This window comes from Pseudorca crassidens, chromosome 13 (genome assembly GCF_039906515.1).
Source record: "Pseudorca crassidens isolate mPseCra1 chromosome 13, mPseCra1.hap1, whole genome shotgun sequence".
Lineage (NCBI taxonomy): Eukaryota > Metazoa > Chordata > Mammalia > Artiodactyla > Delphinidae > Pseudorca > Pseudorca crassidens.
Window position 1 is genome coordinate 29,161,443 of NC_090308.1, and position 23,898 is coordinate 29,185,340.

Genomic DNA, 23,898 nt, shown 5'->3' on the forward strand with positions numbered 1-23,898 from the left:
AAATCCAGACACATAAATCCTTTGTTTATAAACGGTTCATTGAATACTACTTATCCCAGGATAAAACCAAAATTGATTCACGGTGTATTGGAAAACTTCATGATCTGGCCCTTGTTTATTTCCAGCCTCATTTCTTACTATTTCCTATCTTTACTCTGTGCCTCAGAAACAGGAATTATTTGCAGCTCCTTGACCACATCATTCTACTTTTCTCTCTCTTACCTAGAGTCTCATATATATATTTTCCACTTTATCTGGGTGTTTCCCATCCCCTTTTCCCTGGCCTTCTCCATTTTGCCAGTGGAGTTCCAGCTTGGAAATCATCTTGTCCAGGAATTCTCCCTTTGTGGGCTGGTCAGGTGCATATGCAAGTTACTGGCCACGTACCATGTGCTTACCCATCGTGGCGCCTTTCACACACTGTCTTCACACCTTCCGCCACCGAACCGAGGGTCAGGAGTGTGCTGAGTTCACGGTCAGCCCTACCAGCTGTGGTAGGAGACTGACTCGATGGCTCTTCCACCGCCTCCGATACATGCTCTCATTCAAATCTTTGTATTTCCCGGAAGGCTCCCCAGAGAACTAGATTGACATCATCATCGCAGCTCCCAGGCACAAAACTCCAAGACTTCATGACTACGAAGGACAATACAGTGCCCTTTAGCTGTAGAGACAGTGCCCTTTAGCTGTAGAGACAGTGTCCGCACAAGCCCCAATCAAAAAGTATTTCATGGGGAGGGAAAATGAGCATCTGGCTCGTATATATCTGCTTTGTCAGAGATTTCTTAGCACATTATGTCTCCACATTTTTCAAACTCTGTGCTAACAATCCTGGAAGATCCTCTGGAGGCGAGTCAGGCATTTAAAGTCAGAGCTTGGAATTATTTTTGCTGTGTGCAAACATCTTTCTTGGCCAGAGTACATCCCCAGAATTGACTTTGGCCTGGTTAGACTTGAGAGGGCTTTGAGAAGTGACCAGTGAATGAGAATATATGTATCACTACATCCAATAACTGATTTTTTAATAAATAAATGCAAACCATGCACAGATATTAAACAATGGTTACCTTTTGCTACCTAAGGAAAATCACACACTTCTCTTTCTTTCATTTTTTTGTTTCTGGGATTCAGAATCATGAACCACAGAGTCTGCATAGATCTGATTTTTACATAATATTTTGTGGCTTTAAGTAATTTAAATCAACTAAATCTACTGATGTTGCATATTATTTTTTTAAAGAAAAGAGTAAAAGGAAGAGGAAGAAATCATTGATTCATTATGAACTTATTTTTTTTCCTCATGTATAACTTTCCAGCTCATGTATAACTTTTTTTCCAAATACACCTAAGCTTATGGCTTATTGCTCTTTATTTTCATGAATTATTAGGTCAGTAAACACTCCAGCTAAGTTGTAAAAATTTACATTGGTCCCCTCTAAACTTACCTGTATGTTTTCTTTTTCTTCTTTTTAAAAAAAATCTAACTCTACCATTTTAAATTTCTTTAATTCCAAACCATGATCATATAGATGTTTTCCTATGGTTTATGCATTCACTCAACAAATGTTTTTTGAGTACCTATTATATGCCAGACACTTTCTTAGATACTGGTTATATAGAAGTTAAGAAAACAAAACAAAACAAATCCCTGCCTTCACAGAACATACATTCTAGTAAGTGAGTCATCTAATACAAAAGATAAATAAAATATGTGTCATGTTGGATAAGTATAAGGACTAAATATTATTTAACAGTAAAGCAGGGAAATGACAGAAGTGTTGGATGAGCATGTGCAGTTTTAGAGATAAGGACCTACTCATCAACTTGGAGGGTGATGTTTTAAAAAGTTGTGAAAGAGCTTGGTCTGAAATTTCCCTTTGGTTTGTATTTGAACAACAGACTTGCAAGTAAATCAATACTATACACAAGATAATAAAGGAGCTGTTAGATCTGTTTCAGAAAAACATTCCTTTATCACTCTTGGAAGCTACTTATAAACCATGTCCCATATTCATCTAAAGGGAACTTGCTTTAAATATTCTAAATGGTATTATTTTATCACTAACGATACATCTATCACTAATGTAGTCACTGTCTCTAGTGACTACATTATGCATTATACTTTAACATAACTACCTGTATGTAAAAAACTAGGTACTCACATCTTTTTCAGTACATCAGCCCAACTTTTAGTCTTAATTAGTGACATTTTACTGTGTGGCAGCTCAGCTTGCCTTAACTGCAAACTATGCAATTTAGGCACAAACAAGGGAAGGTAAGAAGACAGCAAGAAGCCTAAATACAAATTTCACGTTATTTAGAATCAAGCTTAGTACACACAACAGAAACTCTACGACATGGAGGGTGAAGAAAACGAAATCATTTCCAAAGGTATTTATTGAGAAATAGTAAAGATATACATATTTTTACAAGCTTTTAATATTAATTTACATTTCTTTAAATTATGTAGGCCCCAATAATCTATACTTTACTAATACGTAACAGAAACCCTTGACTTTGTTAGATTTCCATAATGCTACCATAGTTGGGAGTCAAAAATGCAACTTTGGCTCAAGATGCTTGTTTGTTTTTAAAAGAGATACTAAATGCCATATTCACTGAGAATGCAGGCTTGTCATAAACAAATGTGCATTAAAAAAAAAACCCCAAAAACCTTCATACTGAGCATGCTGTTGACACTATTTTGAATCTTAGCTCACCAGAGACTAAGGGAAAAAACATTTTTAGAGTGTTATTATCTACTTTTTGTGCACAAATTCCATGATCCTAAAATATTTTTTTGCCTCTGAATTTGATTTACAAATCTTTGCAGGGTGTAATGACTTCATCTTGTCTGTGACACTATTGTAGCTGGGCCACCTGTTTTGCTATTCTTCAGGTGCAACACGAGGTGGTGACCTGTCCCGGCGATATCACAAGTTTGTGCATAGAGGAACCAAACACCCATGTCCGTGACAAAACATTTTCAAATTGGTTTATAATAAGGCACAATATCCTATATGTCAACAGAACATGGCAACTTCCAAAGGGGCTTTTTTGTTTGTTGGTTTATCTTTTGTTTTTAAGATCAGAAAGGAATAGGATCTTGGGTTCCTAAGCGGGGGGAGAGAAGCGTTCTAGCCTGAGCATGCTCAAAGTCACAGGACAAACTGTGATGTGGGCTCACTGGCCTGCACCACGGTGGTACCAGACGAGCTGTTCTCCAACAACCTAGCATTTAGGTTTTAGGCTGGCAGCCTCTTCTGAACACATCATCATCGGAGAAGAGGTCTGTGGGACATAGCACTGCTGATGTAATCAGCGACTCTTCTCTTTGCCCTGTAAAGGGGTGTTCCTTTCTGTACCTGCAGTTTTAGCAGCATAAGAAGCCTTGCCTGTTTGATATGAAAAAAAGAGTGAAAAATTTCGATGTAATGCCAAAATTCTATCATTTAAAGAACCTGGCTCTACAGTAAAGATAATTTTGTTTTGTTCACAGTAATAAATATTTAAGGTTTTAGTGCACAAAATAGAATTATGTACTGATAATCAATGCAGCTCTTTAATTTTTTAAAACTACTGTTTTCAAGCTAAAGGCCAATAGAAATGTAAGATTTATTATTATTATTATTATTAAGTATTCCAACCTTAATCTATCTGCAAGAGTACTTGGTGCAGAGGTAGCCAAAAGCTACAAAATTTAAAGATTAAGATTAAGGTCTACGTGTGATGAAACCACAATCTTAAAATCTGCAAAATAGGGTCTCAATCTCTTTCTGCCCAATGTAAACATGGCCTTAGCGTACAGTAAAGAAATACAGGTTTATAGCTTGGAAAATAAAATCACATTTCCATAGCAAATGTTGTGATCAGTGTACAAAGCACCAATCTTTTGGGAGCCACCGAAGCCTCAGATGATGGATTATCATGGACCAGCCTCTGGTTAGGAGTACTGCTTAGTAGTTGGATGGCAAGTTCCGCATTGTGACATTTTAAACACAGAACTGCAGGTGTAGACACCATTAAAACACTCCTAGATCTTGAAGTCTTAAATTTCCACAAGGGAAATCATGTCATACGAAATGACAGGAGAACCTGTATCGTGTTCCTAACATGGGCTACACACCAAGAAAAAAAAAACATGCAAACACAACGATGACAGGCTCTCCTTGCAATGAATGAAGTCCATTGTGCAGTAATGGTACGGCCAGAAACTAAGGTACGCGGGTCTGTAATGGAGAGAGACTGGATGGATGTGTTAAGACAGAGAACCAGATACTATTTCACCGTTGTAACTTCAGTAACGCTGCCAAGATCTGGCTCACTTGTTCATTTATTTTATGATGATAGTCTAGGTAAAATTTCCATTGATTCACTTCTTTCCTTAGAAACCATCTGGGGCATTCACCTTCCACTACTGATGACACTTCATTTTTGCAATGGCATTGGGAATAAATGCACTTAGCTTTATTTTAAGCCCTGTTCACCCAATGTGAATTTTAAGCCATGTTCATGCATATTTTAAGAAAGTTTGGGTGATATTTGCTTATGATTTTCATCAGAATATTTTCTTCTATACAACTTAGACGTATCAACGAGTCAGACTCCAAACAGTATAGGTCATCATGAATATGGCTCTTAGTTTTCTCCAGTAAAACTGTAGAAAGGGTACTCAAGGTTTCAACATACACTTCACTTTCTAAGTAAAGGTCCCACAATCTTTCCCAAACCTTCTGCTTCTGGTTGGATGCACCAATAGTTGCCTCATACAATTATTGGAATTATTAAGAACCCAAATAAAACACAAGCTTTCCTTTATTATTATTGTTTTCTTATTGCAACAAATACTCAGTTTCTTGCTGATGCATTATGAAGCTTTGATAGCTTGAATTTTAAATTTGGTCATCTTAAGAATGATCACAAAGGTTTTTGTTTTTCATTATCTACAGAGATTTTAACCAAAGTTACATTGTAACACACAAATGCTGTCTTGTCTTTAAGGCACAACACATCAGTATGAACATTCTGTTTGCCAAACTTAAAAAAAGAGACATGATTAGATTCCCATTTCCCCTCCCGCTACCCTCCCCGACAAATGAAAGAAAAATTGCATCCACTTTCAAAGTCAGCTGCTAATAAAGTCACAGTAAATTACTTTCATCAATAATTTACACAAATTACAGGTCTAGATAGGACTGTCCTTACACAGTCTGAGTGCATTCCAATTCAGATTTTCTGGGCTAGGTAGGCTAAAGTCAGATTCAAACCTCAGGGCTGAGAAGATCTCCCATTTTGAGGAATGTTGTTGAACCTTGTCAGACGGAGCCTGTGTTGGTGCTTTGCCAGGGTGAGAGCTCTTTGCTAAAGCTGTTACTTCCAGTTAGGACTCATTCGGTGTGTACCAGCAACCTCCACAGATTTTTTTTTTTAAACCATTAAAGTGTTGTAAATATAAGACCATAGAGCTTCCTTTCTGTAGCACTAAAGTTTAATTCCATTCAGCAATCTGAATTCTTCATTCTGGAATTCTCATTCCAAATATGATTTCATCCTTTAAGACAATTTATATGTGTAAAGCCAGAGGCATTGAATCACACATAAAAATTCAGTGTACTTGAAATATAAAAAAAAAAAACAAAAAAAAAAAAACAAAAAAAAAACGGATCTCCAGCTAGAGAACACAGTTACAAATACTCTAATTCCAGTGCTTGATGTAGAGCCAAGAGGTCTGAATGACTTGATATCCTCCAGAAGGGCATATTGTGCTGTGTGGTTAAGAGAGGGAGGGATGGGAGAGAGAAGGGGAAGGGATGGAGAGAGAGCATAACTATTATCTCAGTGAAGCAGCGGTCCGCACAAGGAAGTGTAGTTCACCCAAGTTCAAGGGAGGGAGTTTAAGGGAGGGACGATCATATTTGAAGGTTTGGTAGCATCAATGTGGTATTGTCAAAATAATAGAGAAATAGATCTGAACTGGATTTTAATGATAATAAAAGAAAGTAATGAGATTTCTTAAGTAGTTTAATATTTATTTTGGAAAGTGTCATTACTAATCTCAGCATCCGGGAAAGCAAGCTGAGCGTCAAAATCCTACGTGGCTGGAGGAAAACAAATTTTACTTACTACGTCACTCCTTAAGGTCCATCTCTCAGAAAAAATGATAAACTTCCTAAATCCAAGGCTTTTTGTCCATTTGAGAGGAAGAGGGTGAATTCCTTTCTACATTAAAATATAATTTGAAGCTGGACTATATAAGGTAGAAGAAAATGTGGGGATGATCAAGTTTCTTACTTGTCTGGGGTAAGTAATAATTTAAGCCAGCAGAGTTGACCTGATTTATTTCCTTGGTGTGGGATTGAGGGAAAGCACTCCAGCATGCATGCTCAAGGGGGAGATATCACCCCCTTACGGGGACAAAAATGAGTTTTTGTGGAGAAAAAATTCTTAGATATTACAATGGTTTGTGGCTCTCCAAAGCTATACCAGTAATGGTATATGCGTGGTATTAAAATTTCATAAATGGTTGTAATTAGGAAAAAAAATGTCTAAAAATACTTCATTGTGGACAATAATGAAAAAAAGGAAATAATGCACTATTGCAATTAACAAAACCAACACTTTATTTGTAAGTTTGGGCTGATCACATCTTGTAGACTATATATTTGCATGTAAAATGGAAATATATGTATATTATATGTAACATGGAAAAGACACTTTATTATAAAAATGAATAATTAAAATAATAATCTCTATTGTTATATAGTTTTTTACTGCCCAATATGGTAGCCACTAGCCCAATATGGTTATTGAGCTCTCAAAATGTGGCAAGTCCAGTTCAAAATACACACTGAATTTCGGAGACTTAGAATTGTTTTAAAAATGTAAATATCACATGAATAGTTTTTATACTTATTAGGTGTTTAGACAATAATATTTTGAGTATATTGGTATATCATTAGAACTAATTCTACCTGTCTCTCTTTTTAATTTTTTTTAAACACAGCTTCCAAAAAATTTAAAATTACAAATATGGCTCACATCATATATTTCTATAGGGGAGTTCAGTTGTCAACTTTGAAATTTCTTCTTAGATTTACAAAACAAATTATGCTTTTGGGTCGAATTAAAGCACAAAATTCACCTAGAAGTAACTTTTTAAAAATTCAGCTCAGATCTATTTGTAATAGCAAAATAGTACTTTATATTTTTGCACATGCGATTACAGCTACATCCAAAGAAGAGCATGCATTCCGGATACTAGAGAAACCAACCACCTGTGTTTCAAAATAGAATTATAAGCCTTCACCATCACCAAAACTGTACCTACATAAACAACCATTTGGAAATAGCATTCTAACCAAGGTTCTTATCCACTTGGAGTCATGCCTTTTTCTCCTGAAGTTTTGGGTTTAAAGCCGAAGGTGTTAACAACTGGTATACCAAGTCTAGTTTTCACGCCACGCATAAATGGGGTTGACTTTATAAATTTTGATTTTCAAAGGCATATACCATTTCTGGTTTGGAAAAGCGAATCTGATTAGTCCTGACCTAGATGTGTGTGAATTTCACATAGGCTAAAAGACATGTAAAATGCTTGCTATGGTGGCTGCACTGACTGCTCTTTGTTGTGTGTAATTATGGTGCCAACATGAAAAATTGAAACAACAAGGACTCGGGACACTGACAAACTCCAGAAGATATTTCAACTGTGTGCAACCGGAAGGATATCAAGTGGTCGTCAGCTTGGGTCACTGACACTGCTAATTAAGACGGAGGGGCACTGTGGGAGGATGAGTCTGAAACAACTCTCTTAATGTTATGGAAAAGCATGGAATATTTCAAGTATGGCTTCCAACGCGTCACCAAACCTTCTAAAGTGGAAGCTCCTTCTTTTTCTCCATTTTGCTTGATTTGAATTGACCACAAACATAAATCGTATCTTTTACCTTTCTAGTATCACTATAAACTTTCCTAGGAAACTGTTTATGTTGTTTTTTTTCGGGGGGAGGGCGAGGGGGGACAGAAATCAGATAAACACTCCAGCACATGCAAGTGTTTAGTGAAGGCTTTATCCGATGATTATTTGAAATCTCCTCAGGATAATAAAGACAATGTTCTTTCTATGTAAAACAATATATGCTGACATGTCATTATTCAACAATACTTATTCATCATTTTGCTTTGTTTTATAAATTATATCACTTTAATCCTGGCTAGATGATATTCTGCTATCAATCAGTGAAGGAAGCAGTAGATCTCAGTTGTGTTGATCGATAGTCTGGTATCTGGGGCCAATCTTGATATCATTCTCCTTTTGATGCTGGACCAACCAGTTAATGGTTTTTTAATTGCCTTGATTTTTTCAGAAATATGGGCCAGATGAAAAGGCTGATTTAAATACCTAGGGCCTATGAGATCTTCTGAATATATTCAAAGCCAGCTGCTTGGCTTCAATCAAGTACCAATGACTCACCAAAACAAATAACACTCTTCTAGAAGATGTAAGGGACATTGCCTCTAAGTCTCTATAACAAGTTGGCACAAAAGGATTTGAATAATATATCCCACTCCAATAGCATTTATTAACTTCTCTAGTAAGTTTTCTTCTTCATCTATTAAAGCTACCCTCAGATTTATCATCATGGGGCACAATTACTACTAGGCACTCACAAGGACCATATGGCATAGAGGATGGATGGGAAAAGGGTAAGAACTGAGCCACTCACATGGCTTTCTATGGAGCTCGTTAAGCGTCTTTAATCTTGTTGAACTTCATGTGCTCAAAAACGTTTTTTTTCCCCCATCTTTCTTATATCTGTGTGTATTACACACACACACACACACACACACACATAAGCACACACACAAATAAATGTAACTAAATGTTCCTATATTTCCTATGAAGTTTCAGGCAAAAAAAATGCTAGACTCCAAATGGTTTATTTGAATGTAAGTACTGACCTTCTCATGCTCTTACTGCTTTGCATCTATAAATTTAAATCATTTGTCAAGCTGCCATTGGGCCAAACTACAGGAATGCAAACAAAAAAGCTTGCATTAGAAGTATCACACCAACATTGTTTGAAACAGGTTACCTTTTTTGCTGCCTGTTCTTCTTCTACACCATCCCCAATTACAACATATACTACTTTTCTGCCAAACCTTTGCATTATTCGTTCAAAGCAACTTTCTTTTCCTGGAAGATAAACAAGATAAAGTTCAGAGTGAAGTTACCTGGTTAGCGGCATGCTCCTCATCTCGGCCATCTCCAATCACAACATAAGTTATGTTAGTGCCAAATCTGGACACTATACGCTCAAAACAGCTTTCCTTGCCTGAAAAACAATGCACTGCTTATTCTTCCAGCCATTGCATTCATTAACCTAAAGATTCATAAAGTGTTAAGTTACTTTCTCTTGAACATCAATCACTTAAACTTGCTTGCAAACTCTGGGTTTATGAAATCAACAAATATGGTTGAATACTCTAAGTCTTTACTTAAGACAGATTATTAAATGAATGTATTTCACACTCCAAAAAAAGTCAGTAGGGCTAAGTATCTAATCGGAAAAAAAACTTATATCTCTTTTATATCTTTCAGTCCATTAAAAGGCTATAGGAACAACTTTACAAGCAACTATCAGTTTTTACATTTATTTGTGTAATTCTACATTTTATCTAGTTTGTTTTAATTAGTATGGACAAGTCAGCTAAAATTATTACTGTGAAAAACTGAAGGTTCACCTAGAACGAAAGAGGAAATACTAAGATATGGATTTATCTTGATAAACAATTCCTTTCTTCAAGTGGCTGGGAGCTAGTCTGCTCAGATTAATTGTACTAAGGGTGCTGTTTGCTTGGACCACAGCACTGGTGACACTAGTATCCTCTGATCGCACTATGGGAATAACACCACAGAATTTTTACATGTTCTTTGTTTTTACAACATTGGCATTATTCTCTGAATTTCATTCCCAGCATGTTCATTCAGTCATGGCTTCTTTTTCACTTTTTCTTACTCTGATAGTTCAGAACTCCAAAAAATACTAGCTTAAAGGGAAAAATAAAAATGATTTTTTTTTCAGATTAAAGATAAGGAACAATTTGGCCAATAAGAAAGAATGTTGTCCTTACTAGAGGAAATGTTTATGCTTGTGTAAAACTACTTGATTTGTCAAAAAGCAAAATCGGGTTCGATGTATTAATCCTGCTAGCATAAATACACTTATATAAAAAATGAATGGGATTGGTACCAGGGCTCTGAATGGCAGTGCTTAGGACAATGAGGAATTTACTTTACGAAAGCTTGCCTCTCTTTAACTATACTCCCCAAACAGCTGTAGCTGGGGGCTCTTTTTGCCTGTGCCAATATCAGACCTCTGCAAGGCCCAGGGCAGGTTGTTTCTGGTGGGGGATTTTAGCATTCGGAACTCTTGTCAAGCCGCCAGAGCCTGTTTGTTGACCTTCAGGGCACATTGTGCAACCCATCTATTTCCCCAGGCATTTCCTTGACAGACAACAGAATACATGAGCTGTTTTCTTTTAACTCTTTCAAGATGGCAGAAGTTGATGAGCTTTTGTTTTTGAAAGTTTCTTAGAAGTCTTAGAGCCTGTGAAAGGTACTTAAAGTCAAAGATGTCTCCATAGATAGCTATGATCTAAATAAACAAGACTGTAGTTCTTTGATTGCTACTGAACGTTTCTGGAAATGTGGATTTCCAGCCATTCATATGTTATGAATGCTCCAATTATGTTTTCTGATTCACGAAATTTTTTTTCCCCTGGAATTAAGGTTACTAGTTCAATCCATCTGACACTCCCTTATAATGCCAAAACAGTACTTTTATCTTAGATCTAGATTATTGCATATGCAAGGATGTAATACCATATACCATGTTAGGTAAAATATTAAATACTATGGCTAAAGGTACTGTATATTATTTAGATAACATGTGCCATAATGAAATACAAATATAATATACATGTATATGTATATATAAAGAGTCAGAGCTATCCAGATACCGAGTTCAGAATTTCATAGGCAACAGTTTTCATAAAGTTTGCACATGCTCAAAGAGTTGCAGGGGACTTTGCTATTTGAGCTCTATTCAAATTTGCTTGATATTCTTATAGCAAAATTGATGAAAGAGGGAATCATATGGAGACACACATTAAGAAAATCCCCCAAAACACAGATACGAACGTATTTCACACGGAGTTAGAAATAATTTTCTTACCTATTTTAGTTGCACTGTAAATATTCTCAATGGGAAAAGCACCTCCTAAACTATAGAGTAGAACCTTCGCAAGTGCTGGGATCAGCTGGGTTGTTGTTACCAAGACATTTACGCAGTTACTCCTAAGATGAGGAGGAAACAGGCATTTTTGTTTTCTAATACTAGATAACATCTAACAGTACCAATTTTAAATTATCCTGCAGTCTTTCAATTCTATAATGAACAGTCCCTGATAACCTACCCTTTCAATATTCAACAGTTGTTTACGGTACCTATCACCTGGTAGGCGCAATGCCAGATGCCAGAAATACATCCCCAAATGAAGGAAGTGAAGGAAAATAAGTTTTCCCTCCTACCCAGATCACAAGCTAGACAGGGAGGGAGACAAGTAAATAGACCCCTGCGAATAAAAAATGTGTTCTATAAACAAGATCTCCTCCGGCCCCTGTGGAACCTCACAGGATACCTACCTCAGCCAGCGGCAATCATGGAAAGATTATTAAAGGGGGCATGGCTTACCTCTGAGTTTTACAAGTATGCACATCAGCAGTTTTCATAAAATTTGCACATATACAAAGAGTCACAAGGGGCTTTGTTATTTGAGGCAGGTAAGGTAGTTTTTAGGGTGATAGGACTCCATGTCCCAGAGTTTTTAGAGCCTGGGAAAGTAGAGGACACAGGAAGGGAGGAGGGGATGGGATGTGTAAGAGGAGTTTTTAGATTTTGTGCAAGAAACAGCCCAGAAAGTCCCAATCAAGGTACTGACAAATGGTGCATCCTGAAGAAGTAAAAATAGAGAGGATTCTTATTTAGAACGGAAGGGATTGAGTTCCTGAATCTCCTTCTAACAACCAAGGGCAAACTGCATTTAATGGGCCTTGTTTTAATCCATCTACTAAGGCCTTACCCTTTGAGAGTGAGAATCTTCCACTCTGCAACTTACATCTGTTTCTTTCACAGTAGACAGGATGGGGGGGTGAGGGTGCAGCCGGGAAGGTGAGATAAAGGAAACACCAAGAGAGGGGAGACTGTTAGCCTGAGTCAGGGAAAAGAATGGACTGTGGCCCTTCCTTCTGGATTACAGGGAAATTGAGCTGTCCCACCTGGAGGGGCTCAAACCACACACCTGAAACTGGGAATCAGAAGGCATATAGCTATGCACCTTTCTCTACTAGATATTTTGTATCATGAGCCTTTAATACATATTTGTAAGGGCTGATACAATATTCTCTAGAATTCTGCAGACTGATTTTCAGAAAACCGGTCTCAAGGGCAACTTAGAAGGACAAGTTGAGTGCTAAATTCTTATAGGTATGTGTATGTTTAGCCCCCAGTACTCTTCATATTATGCTTTATATTCTTTAGACATATCATGTGTAAAGAAGACTACAATTTATTTAAAAACAATTATAAAACCTTTATAATGATAGCCTTTTAAAACATTTTCATTTCTAAATTATCTCCATAGACCAAATGATGAGGTTATCAATTTATATGGGACAAAGAAACAAAGACTTCTAGAGGTAGAAGTTTAATAAGTATCATGAATACAATATTAAATTTTACTAATAAAAAAATAAAAAGCTAGAAAGTGACTTGCCTTTGATCAGACAAAACTTCCCCAAATAATGGCAGACTACTAAGAATAATACACAAACACATTACTGTATTGTGACACAAGTTTCTACATCATACTTCATCAAAATAAGATGTTATTCAATGTCATATATAGATGAGTGTTACAGAATGAAAACACGGTGGAATAAAAGATAGCACGGGCTTTTTAAATTTGGTTCTGAAATCTAATAAATAAATTACAAACATTGCATATATTTATATGCAATTTATAATGCATTGTAATTTTCAATTACAAACATTGCATACATTTATAAATTGCATATATAGACTTGTAAAATGCAGATGAATATAAAGAAGAAAATGAAAAGCACCAATTATTTAACCATCCAGAGATGATAACTGCTGTCCCCATTTTGTGCATTTATTTTCAGATTTTCAGTTTGCATGTAGGTTGTTTTCCCATTAGGATCATACTGTATGTGTAATCTTACATCTTACTCTTTTCATTTGTTTTTATCATGAGCCTACTTATATATGTCATATTGTCCATCATTCTCCCCCTCCAACAAAACATAATGTATGCAAACTACTCTATCTTGTGGCTGCACCACCATTTTTTAAAGTTAAGCTTAGTCACTTAGATGGTTTTGATTTCTCAGTATCATAAACAATGCTATCTTACATATAAACTTTTCCTATGCATATGATTATGTCCTTTGACTACATTCCTAGAAGAGGAATTACAGTCACAGGGTACACACTTTGCTACAGGCTCTGATATATAATTCAGCAGTGTTTGGTGTAAACATCTGCTTTTCTGACAGAGTTTGTGAAATTTACCAATAAGGTAACAGATGTGGATAACTTGGCAACTTTCATGGTACTTAAAACTTCAATGTATAATGATTTATTTCCCTTCATTTCCTTGTCATACATTTATTTAGTTAGTTAGTTAGTTATATCACATACCCGTGTGTTTAATAATAATCTATATATAATATACAACGGCTACACATAGATAATGTAACAATGTAACACATACAATGTAATGTAATACCTTTTGGTGTTTAACTATCTAGGAGACCTCTTTAAAAATAATGAAAGCACCTTCTACATTTTACACACGATTTTAGGGGCTGTTGTCCTCACATCCCAGCTTCCTTGCCCTTTGGTCTCCATGTCTCTGTGACTGCACAGAGCTCACAAGGCAGCAAGTCCCATTTTAAAACAGCTTTAATTGTCAGACAATTCTTCCCACATGGAGCCAGAACCTCCCTTCCCCGGCTTCCTACTCGTCGGGACCAACTCTCTCCTTCATAGATGCAGAGAGAAATGTAATTTATTTCCAGCCCAGCATCTCAAGTAGTTGAATTGGTAACCTTGTTCCATACACGGCTCTTCTTCAGATTAAACTCCTCGGTTCCTCCCTCTGACTGTTCCTTTTCTGTAGTTTCCACAGCCTAAACTCTTCTGGCCACTTTGCTGGACACAAGATGCTACAAATATGTCACAGCCCCTGCTGGAATGAGGTGCCCAGAACTGAGCAAAGTACTCTGTTCTGCTTCCCCAGCCTGACCCAGGAATCTACGGCCCCCTCCCCTCTCCATTTAGAGACTCTGCTATAAATGCAGTGGCTTGTCATGCCACGTGGTTAAAAGCCACGTGAGGGATTTGGGACACACTCGTTTACTTCCATGTTCTGATTAGACTCTCCTTTTACCCTGCTAAGGTTTCTCTGTATCTTGATTCAATCAGTCCAAATATTAGCTCTTCTCTGAATTTTGTGTTACCCACACATTTGCTAAGCATGATTTTATTTATTCATCCAACACAGAAATAAAACTAAGGAATAGGATAGAACAAAGATTCATTCCCACCCTACTAGCTATCATGTTCCGGATTTATATTATTAATTAGCATTTATGGCACATGGTACACAACTAGTTATGTCAATTCAGTTCTATTATCTACACTAACAAGTCAGCATTTCACCGTTTGAACTAAACAACACAAAGGTTACAAGTTTTTCAGGAGCTTTCTCTTGCTTTTTTTTGATGTGTTCAAATTACGTATATTCTCTATAATGGCATAAAAGACTTAAAAACATGCACTAATTGTATAAACAGTATTGTGTTTTTTGCCATCATCTTCTGTACTTTGTCACCAACAGAGTGCTTTTTCTAAATTTGAAAGTCAAATGACATTCCCATGGGGTTTATCAGGGGTCATGAGGAGAGAACGGTAAAGAGATGGATCTCCCAGTTATTCTGAGAAGCAGCAACCCCCATCCTCCATCCCAAAACACACACACACACACACACACACACACACAGACACAGACACACACCACACACACACACACACACAGACACACACACACACAGACACAGACACACACACACAGAGACACACACACAGTCACACACTCACACAGACACACATACAGACACACACACACACAGACACACACACACAGACACACACACACACACAGTGAATTTTAGGTCCCTTCAAACTCTAAAACAAATCTGGGAATTAAAACATTTTGATATATGCTATGCTATTAGAACTACATCTTCAATACAATAAATATAGAAACTGCAACAATACCGCTTACCTAGTACTAATAATTGATAAAGATTTAAGTGCATTTGTTAGCCAGGAGTCCGTCAGACCTTCAATCTCAGCCCTCAACTGCAGCCACGCATCTCTCTTGGCAGGGCCAAGAAGTCCTGCAACACAGAAAAGTAGGGCAGTGTCAAGAGATGAACATTTTTCTGGGATGCCTAGTTTGGTCTTCCTTCTGTCTGCTCCAGATGATTTTTATTCCCACCTATATCAAAAAGAGAGAGATTGATATCAACCTTGATCTTCCATTTCAGAATTGATTATCCACTGATTCATTCATTCCACAAACATTTATTGAACAACTTCTGCACATCACATTCTGGGCTAAAAATTAGGGATATAACAGTGAAAGAGTGGGTCCCAGTCTCTGCCCTCACTGATCCTAGAATCCGGCATGGTGGATGCCAATCACCTGAGGAGCTTTGACAACTACTCCAGAAGACTGACAGGATAGGTCTGGAGAAGAAGTAGGGGTCTACCAGCCTAGGGATACAAACCTCAAATATTTTGGTTGTCTGAAAATGTTTAGTTTCTTAATAATCACAACCATTACCACTTGGAAACAGTAATAATGACATTATCGCATACAGCTATAGAGTTTTCTAGAATTTGTTTCTAATACTAGTGTTAAAGCTGTCAGAAATACGTTGTTTTGTACAAAGGAATTAAGAATTTTGTTTAAAATCCTGAAGCCTATGATATAGCTATAGACGATGGTTGAAAACTACATTGATGTTAGGATAAGAAAAGAAGTAGGCATACTAATTTTACTGAAAAACCTGTTGCTTTCATGAGGAAACAAGATCATGTAAATCTATTAAAAAATAAAGTTCCTTAGTTAAATCATATTTCAGAATATTAAGAGTTCATTTATAGGCGGATAACTTTTTTTAAAAAAAATAAATTAATTTTTGGCTCTGTTGGGTCTTCGTTGCTGTGCACGGGCTTTTCTCTAGTTGTGGCGAGTGGGGGCTACTGTTTATTGTGGTGAACAGGCTTCTCATTGCGGTGACTTCTCTTGCTGTGGAGCATGGGATCTAGGAGCGAGGGCTTCAGTAGTTGTGGCACGCGGGATTCAGTAGTTGTGGCATGCGAGCTTCAGTAGTTGTGACTTGTGGGCTCTAGATTGTAGGCTCAGTAGTTGTGGCGCACGGGCTTAGTTGCTCCACGGCATGTGGGATCTTCCCAGACCAGGGCTCGAAACCATGTCCCCTACATTGGCAGGCGGATTCTTAACCACTACGCCACCAGGAGAGTCCTTGGTGGACAAATTTTTAAACCAAAATTTATAGTTTCTACTGAGCCTCATTTGTCATTATTTCAATAAAGAGATGTTAACATATCACAAAAAATGGATTAATATCTCATTGTTTAAACTTTTTAAGCTATACGATTATTTACTAGTAATCTTGTTAATTTTAAAATAATTTTAATAATACCCTTTAAGAGGGAAATAATGACATGCCTGAATGATAAAAATTAATTCAGATTCCCCAAAGGGATATTTATCTTAAAGTTAAAGTTATTACCCTCAACTGCTTTTAAATAGAATACCTATTTATCTGATTTTACAGAAGTGTCTTGTATAGAGTGTTAGAGTGAATTAGGAAACCTAAGTTGCCTGCCTAAACGCATGGGCAGGTTAGTAGCCTGCAGGAGACTATTTCTCATTTGGAAATAAAGATCTTCCATATCTAAGCTCCGGTTTGGTTCTAACATTATTACTGTCTATGGTTCTACATGTTTTGGTTCTCTTGTAGTTACTGAACATCTATTGAGCATCTATTATGTGCTTCAAGCTAGCTAGGCACTGGGATACAAGGCCAATAGACACACAGCCAACCTTAAGATGTGTATGGTGTAGTATATACCTTATAGATGAAAACTTTATTTACTATATTGTATTCTATGACATATATGTAAATATACACATGTATAGCATGCAAAATATATATTTAGCTGTCTTATTTCAATTTTAGATTCTGGTTTATACTCCTCAACCATCCCTCTTTTCTTTAAAAAGAGAAACAAACAAAAAGCCCTGAGAGAAGAATGTTAAGTGACCTCATAACTAATCCTACGATCTTGTTGCCCTAAAACTGATCCTAATAATAAAGACGATCAAGGTTTATTGTGCCAAGAAGCACATCCAGGATCTAAGTTTTGATGTCACAGGTTTTGATATCACCTGTAATATATGAATGAGTACAAAATGGTTTAGATACTACCTACAGAGTATTTGAATTTATAAAAACCATGATATAGTTAACACTATACATGGCAAAGATATACTGTCAGATAATATGCAGTTTTTGACAGGATAAAGTTAACTTGTTGAAGTCTTCAAAATGACATAAAGCACAGTTTGCATTTATTTTTGATAGCATTCCAGAAAGGTAATGATTGCTAACAACTCTGCTTCACTGACTAGGGCTCTTATGTTTAGACAGATCTTCTTTCCACAGCCTGTATCAGTTCCTTTGTCTGGTTTTCACTGAGAGCGTCCCAGCTGAGGAAGGGCAAAATAAATGTCCTGCTATTAATCTTTTTTTAAAAATTTAATTTATTTTTTTATACAGCAGGTTCTTATTAGTTATCCATTTTATACACATCAGTGCATACATGTCAATCCCAATCTCCCAATTCATCCCCCCCGCCCTGCTTTCCCCCCCTGGTGTCCATACGTTTGTTCTCTACATCTGTGTCTCTATTTCTGCCCTGCAATTAATCTTGACCAAACATCTGGGCACAAAGAATTCCCAATTCCTTTGACAGTGCTGCACGTTTTATTTTGCAGTTAGATTTTTTTCCCCCCACTAACTCTAAGAAATTAAAATTTCTGGCTCACTGTCGTCCAGCATGAGCTCTTGGTAATTTATCTTACAGAAGGATAGTCCCTAATATGAAACTTGAAACTACAGTTTAAATTGTACCTCTATCTGCAGTACCTTTATTAAATTGTAAAAGCCACACATACCTCCCACATTGTTCTTGTAGGTGTTGTATAATTCTTTTACTCTTCTGTAACGAAAAGCCAACTTCCTCATCCAGTCAACCCCTCCTCTTACACCTGTTGGCAAACAAAGGTTTGCACTACTTGCAGCTGCATGGAAGCCATCAGTTGCAAAACTGTAGGTACTGCAACACCCAAAATACATTAAAAAGAAATAAAAGAAATAATTACATGTGCAAAACTTCACAGCTGAATTTCTGTAGGAAAGAGCATACTGAAAGGCATGGCTTACCTTAAGTCTTGCCCATTATCATCAGAGGAAACATCATCTATGTGAACTTGATCACACTCCTGTTAAAAACATTGGAAGAGTCGTTTTTCAAAGGATGCTTGTCACCATGTTTGAAGCTTTTTCCATCTTTCCACCTGCTCAGCCCATGGCCAGAAGAGGGCAGCATTTGCCCACCCATCCCGCCCTCTCATGCTGGGAAATGGCACCGTTTCTACTCTGTAAGATCTAAATCCAGAAGAGGACCTTAAAAGGGGCCTGAAAACATATGGCATGTGAGTTTCTTCAGAGCAAATACAAAAATAATTTTAATCTTAAAATTATTGATAAGGAATTCTCTTGAATCTTTACAATAATCACTGGTGATCACTTTCGGCCATTTCCGTTAAGCATACTTAAGTATGAAAGCAAAGCTAATCTGAAGATACTCAAAACTTGTTTGGGCTGAACACCTCAGTGGTTACTATTATTTATTATCTTTGGAGCAGCAACAGAGGGGCTTGATGATTATGGTGTTCTGTTAAATTTCTATGACTTCCTTTTTGCTGGGCCAGTGACACCATGAAAAGAATCATGCTAATGTTGTTTTAAAAGTCCTGGTCTTTCAACCAGCAAAAAGCTAATAACTATAGAAGCTGACACTTTTTGTGGTTGTTTTAAGTCTTTCAACTGAAAAGAATACTGAAAGTAAAAGGGAGTAATGAAGATTTACCAACTCCAATGTGCTACAAATTCAAAGGAAAATAAACTTTAGGTACATACGCCCACATACTTGACCTAAGGTATAGTGTACTCAGAACAAATGGTAACTTTTCTAGAAAAGAATTCATTTCTTCTTTGCTGTTCTAAGAGTCCTTTTCTATCTTCAAATAATCGGCATAGTTCCAGTGAAATAGTACATGATGTGAAGGTGGAATTTCGGTAGGGCGTTTCAATAACTAGTTTACTAACCTCAGAGTAAATATGGTTTAGCCCTTTGGGCCTCATTTTTTCCCCTCAGATAATTACAGTCAAACTCACAGAGTCTGATTATATATATTAAGTGTTCATCATTCAAAATCAATTCTGAAAAATCATTAAATTTGAAAATAAGATGCCATACTAAAGACTTTTCAGCTACTATTTATAATCATTATAGGACTTGGAAGTATCTGATGGTGAAATATTTAATATTTTATCTCTAGCTTTCCACACTGAGTATATTAGATCTTGTTGCAGTCTGAGGATAAATTAGTTGGCTCAGGTTTCTTTTAAAATATAAAACTTAGTGAGTAGCTCAATCAATACAATTTTAGTACATAACTTGAAAATCCAGGTAAACTAATTTTAAAGGTTCATATTATGTACATAAATTATAGGTTTAGTAATTTTTGAATAAATATATTCGTAAGTAAGGAAGGGCCTCAAGAAGTTCATCTGACTGGAAGCTCCCTGAGGGGGGTGTTTGGGTCTCCCAGATATGCTATACCCACACTTAAGGCACTCTCTGGCAAGAAGTAATCACTCAACACTTCTTTGTTTGAACGAATGGCAGAACTCTAAACAAATGTAGTTTATGACAGAATTACCACAATCATTTAAATTTTCTAACATAAAGTTAGGTGATAAAAATAACAATATTCTAGATGGTAAGGACTGTAAGAAGATATTTATATTAAGATTGGAGGGGAAGGCAAGAGAACAGAGTACGGGCTGAGGCTACAGGAGAGGCATTTAGAGAGGTTCTTCCCCATTTTGACTGAGTGTTTGTTGAAAGGAGCACAGCCCAAACTTTAACCAAAGAAGGTATTATGCTTCCAGAAAATTCTCAGGGAAAAGTACTGCAGGCAACCGTAGTAGCTCTTGGATTGGGTTCTAAAGGAAAGGGTGAAGAGATTTAACTAGTTAGTATGAAAGTTGAAAATAAAAGTTCTTCCAGAATACTGAGGCAGCAAAGTAGTTCTCGAAGACAAGGATTATTTCTTGAGTTGGTGACGATCTTGGTAAGGATGAAGACCAAATTAAACCACTATTGAAACAGAATCATGCGAAGCTGCTGATTCCACTGAGGTTCTGAAATCTTTTATCATGTAAACAATTTCCATAATTTTATAATAAACTAATGATATTAAAAAAGGGGGATCTTATGAATTACAAGTCATTTCTATATTTAATATCCTCCCATCTAATTTTTATAGAAATTCCTCTGACATTTCAAGTATTAACTCATATGATTAATTTGTACATTTTGCCCCCAAATTTACTTTTTACTCCTGAGGACATCAGTATATCAAACTTATTGGACCGTGAGTTCCATATTTGAAGTTATATTTGAGGTTTTTCCAAATGGAACTTCTCTTTAAATTTATGCCTAGTTAACTATGCTTGTTGACTCTGGACCATTGCCCAAGGATTACAGTCCAGTGAAAGAAACCTGAACTTCAATCACTTACATTTTTAGAAAAATCTAAATAATTGTTCTTCAATTAGTGTTCACTCAGAGGAACTTTATAAGAAACATTTTGACAAAACACAAAATAGTAAAAACAGTGTCATGCTTTGGCTTTAACAAACTTCAGTGAAAGAACTCAAACATTTGGAATAATTCTGGCACTAATCATAAATTCTTTAATTTTGTCTTATAAGGTGACCGCAAAGTTGTCACTGATCTGTATCAGTTATAATCCACAGCAGTCTTCTCTCACTTTTGTTAGCCCAAACTCCCTGGTGCCTTCTCTTCTGGAAGTTATTTTAACTGAAATAACATTTTATTTAAACAGAGAGTATTCACTTCTTAGGGACAGTGGTGTGAGCATTTGCCTTCTCTGCAGTTGGACAGGATGTAGTGAAGTATCTATTAAGAGGATTTAAATTTGTATCTTTTAAGGAATTATGTGTGAGCAGCTGCTACTACATATGTTGCAGTATCTATTGAAGGATTTGAGTCTCAAATTAGATTTTTAGGTTAAGAAAAGGAACCCTGAGAGATTAAATACACAAGGGGAAATCACATAATAGGCTAATGATGAAGTTATTCTCCTGAGGAATTCTCTTTGTCAGTAGAAGCAGACATAGCTTAATACCAGTTACGAAGCTCATGACAATCTTTGCTTATAAGAGGTTTACTGAAATAAAAAACTGGGAGAAAGTAAAGCTTCAAAATCAGATACAGAAGTATAGTGGATATGTATGTAACTGTACTGAATGATCTTGAAAGCTATTGTTTAGATTTTATTAGTTTTACTGTTTGTTTATCTCACCTAAGTTAGTATAAACCTCTGAGTTTCCTTGGGCACCTGGATGTGTGTGCACATGGGTATGTGCACATCTGAGAACTCAGCTTCTATGCAGAGACCAAATCATTTCATTGATCTAGTACATTATTGTTGGATACTAAGTTTTAGTGTTTGAGTAAAATGGAATTTTTATCACATTCTAAAGCACAACTAAAAAGCTATAAACATAGATGAGAAAGTCAATACCAATATTTTCTCAGTTACTATTTCTACCTGAGATCCTGTTGGGTATTTGAAAGATATATTTTATATAGTATCAAATCCAAAATAAAAATTCTTAAAGCACCATAGCTGACCACATGTTTCTGATATGCCAATATTCACGTCAAACTTGCTAAAGGTATATTCAAATTCATCATCATCAATATAAAGTTATATTCAAATTCATCATATGTTCTCACTTTAGTGTTCTGTTAGAAGTTGGATGGTAAATTTATTCCATCTGGCTTCTAATGTGCCACTAAGAACCTAGAGTCATTTATTTCATTTATTTCTAGTAAAAATAATAAATGAAATGAAATAAAACTGTAAAACTTGGATAAAACCATATCAAACTTCTTTTTTGTGTGTTTTACAGGCTTGAGAGGAGTAATAATCTTAGAATTCTTTTTAGAATGAGACTCGTCCATTTTACCCAACAGAAAAATCAACCTAAAAAGTTATCACCATATATGTATAAAAAATTCAAGTTCCCAAAAGATTAAAGTGTGTTTCCTATTATTGTGTATATATAAAATAATTCTATACAGTAGACAGTAATAAGTAGTAAGATTAATTTAAATCAGGTTTTAGAGAGGTGATTATTACTTCTTATTATCTAAAACTGGAAGACTTGCCCAAGAATACTGATCTTTCATAGTGTCTCTTGAAGAAAAAAATAAAACCTCTTTAAACAGAATTTAAATTTTATTATCCAGTAAAAACAGTGACTCACTGCAGAGAGAACAAGAAAGAAAATGCGATTACACAGGTTTCCAACACATATGTTTATGGGATATACTGAACAACACATCTTTTACTCATGCCTCAGATGTAACTAAAACTGGGTTTAAGACCTTGTCAATTGAAAAAAAAACTTATTCAAAGCACTAACTTGGCTTACTTTCCTTGCACACGTCTGTTAATTTCAGCATAGTATGGGGACAGGGTATGTGTTCTGGAGACAGACAAACTCCAGAGTTTCAAATTCCAGTTCTATCAGTTAGCAGGTAGCCTTAGACATGATTTTTATGCTGGTGAGCCCTACAGTTTCTTCTCTACAACAATAATGTGATAAACATATTTATTCCAAAAGTTTGTTAATTAATTAATGGAAAGCCCAATATAAAATGTCAAACACAAGGAGCAGATTCAGTAATAATAATCCCCATCTTCACTCATAATGTGATTATAGATAAACACTTTAATTTCATTGTGAAATCATGGGATAAAAAATCAATTGGAATGGGTCATTTAAAAAAAGAAAGAGAAATCTATTTCAGCATAGTTGTTCTTGACAGAGAGAAACTTCTGTCCAGTGCCCAAGTTACTCGGTTATTTCAGATTTTATCATCTGAATGCCTAATAACTCAGATCGTTAGCACTCCTATTATATACCTTATTACAGTACTTATTTAGCTATCCTGAGGCTATTTTTTCTTGGGTTCTTTTAGTTTGTTGTTTTTGCTTTCTCTTCATCTGAGGTTGGAAATGGAAAGATGAATTAAGGAAAAAAGAGAAAATAAGTGCAATCAAACCAGTCAGAAGTGCTATGTAAATAGCTCTTGCACGGTTTTATCCAGAAGGGGAAGAAATAGGGAATGATAATGTCTAGAATTAAGTTTCAGATTATCTATATTTACAAAACAGAAGTAGATTCACGGATGTAGAGAACAAACTTACGGTTACCAGAGGATAAGGGCGGGGAGGGATAAACTGGGAGATTGGGACTGACATATA

General features: G+C 36.1%; 1 protein-coding gene across 10 annotated transcripts in view; it reads right to left on the reverse strand.

The window, feature by feature from the left end:
• Positions 1–2,379: 2,379 nt before the first annotated feature.
• Positions 2,380–23,898, reverse strand: part of EYA4 (EYA transcriptional coactivator and phosphatase 4) — a 298,829-nt gene continuing 277,310 nt past the window's right edge. For 6 of the 10 annotated variants that reach the window (XM_067702043.1, XM_067702044.1, XM_067702042.1 and 3 more), the window contains 6 exons: positions 18,689–18,747; positions 18,421–18,581; positions 15,433–15,547; positions 11,238–11,359; positions 9,096–9,196; positions 2,380–5,765 (listed from right to left, as the gene is read on the reverse strand). In XM_067702043.1, the coding sequence (XP_067558144.1) occupies positions 5,685–5,765; positions 9,096–9,196; positions 11,238–11,359; positions 15,433–15,547; positions 18,421–18,581; positions 18,689–18,747 (639 nt within the window). In that variant the 3' untranslated portion in view covers positions 2,380–5,684. Of the gene's footprint in view, positions 5,828–9,095; positions 9,197–9,234; positions 9,336–11,237; positions 11,360–15,432; positions 15,548–18,420; positions 18,582–18,688; positions 18,748–23,898 lie in introns of all 10 variants that reach the window. The other 4 variants (XM_067702045.1, XM_067702047.1, XM_067702052.1 and 1 more) reach the window with 2 other exon arrangements.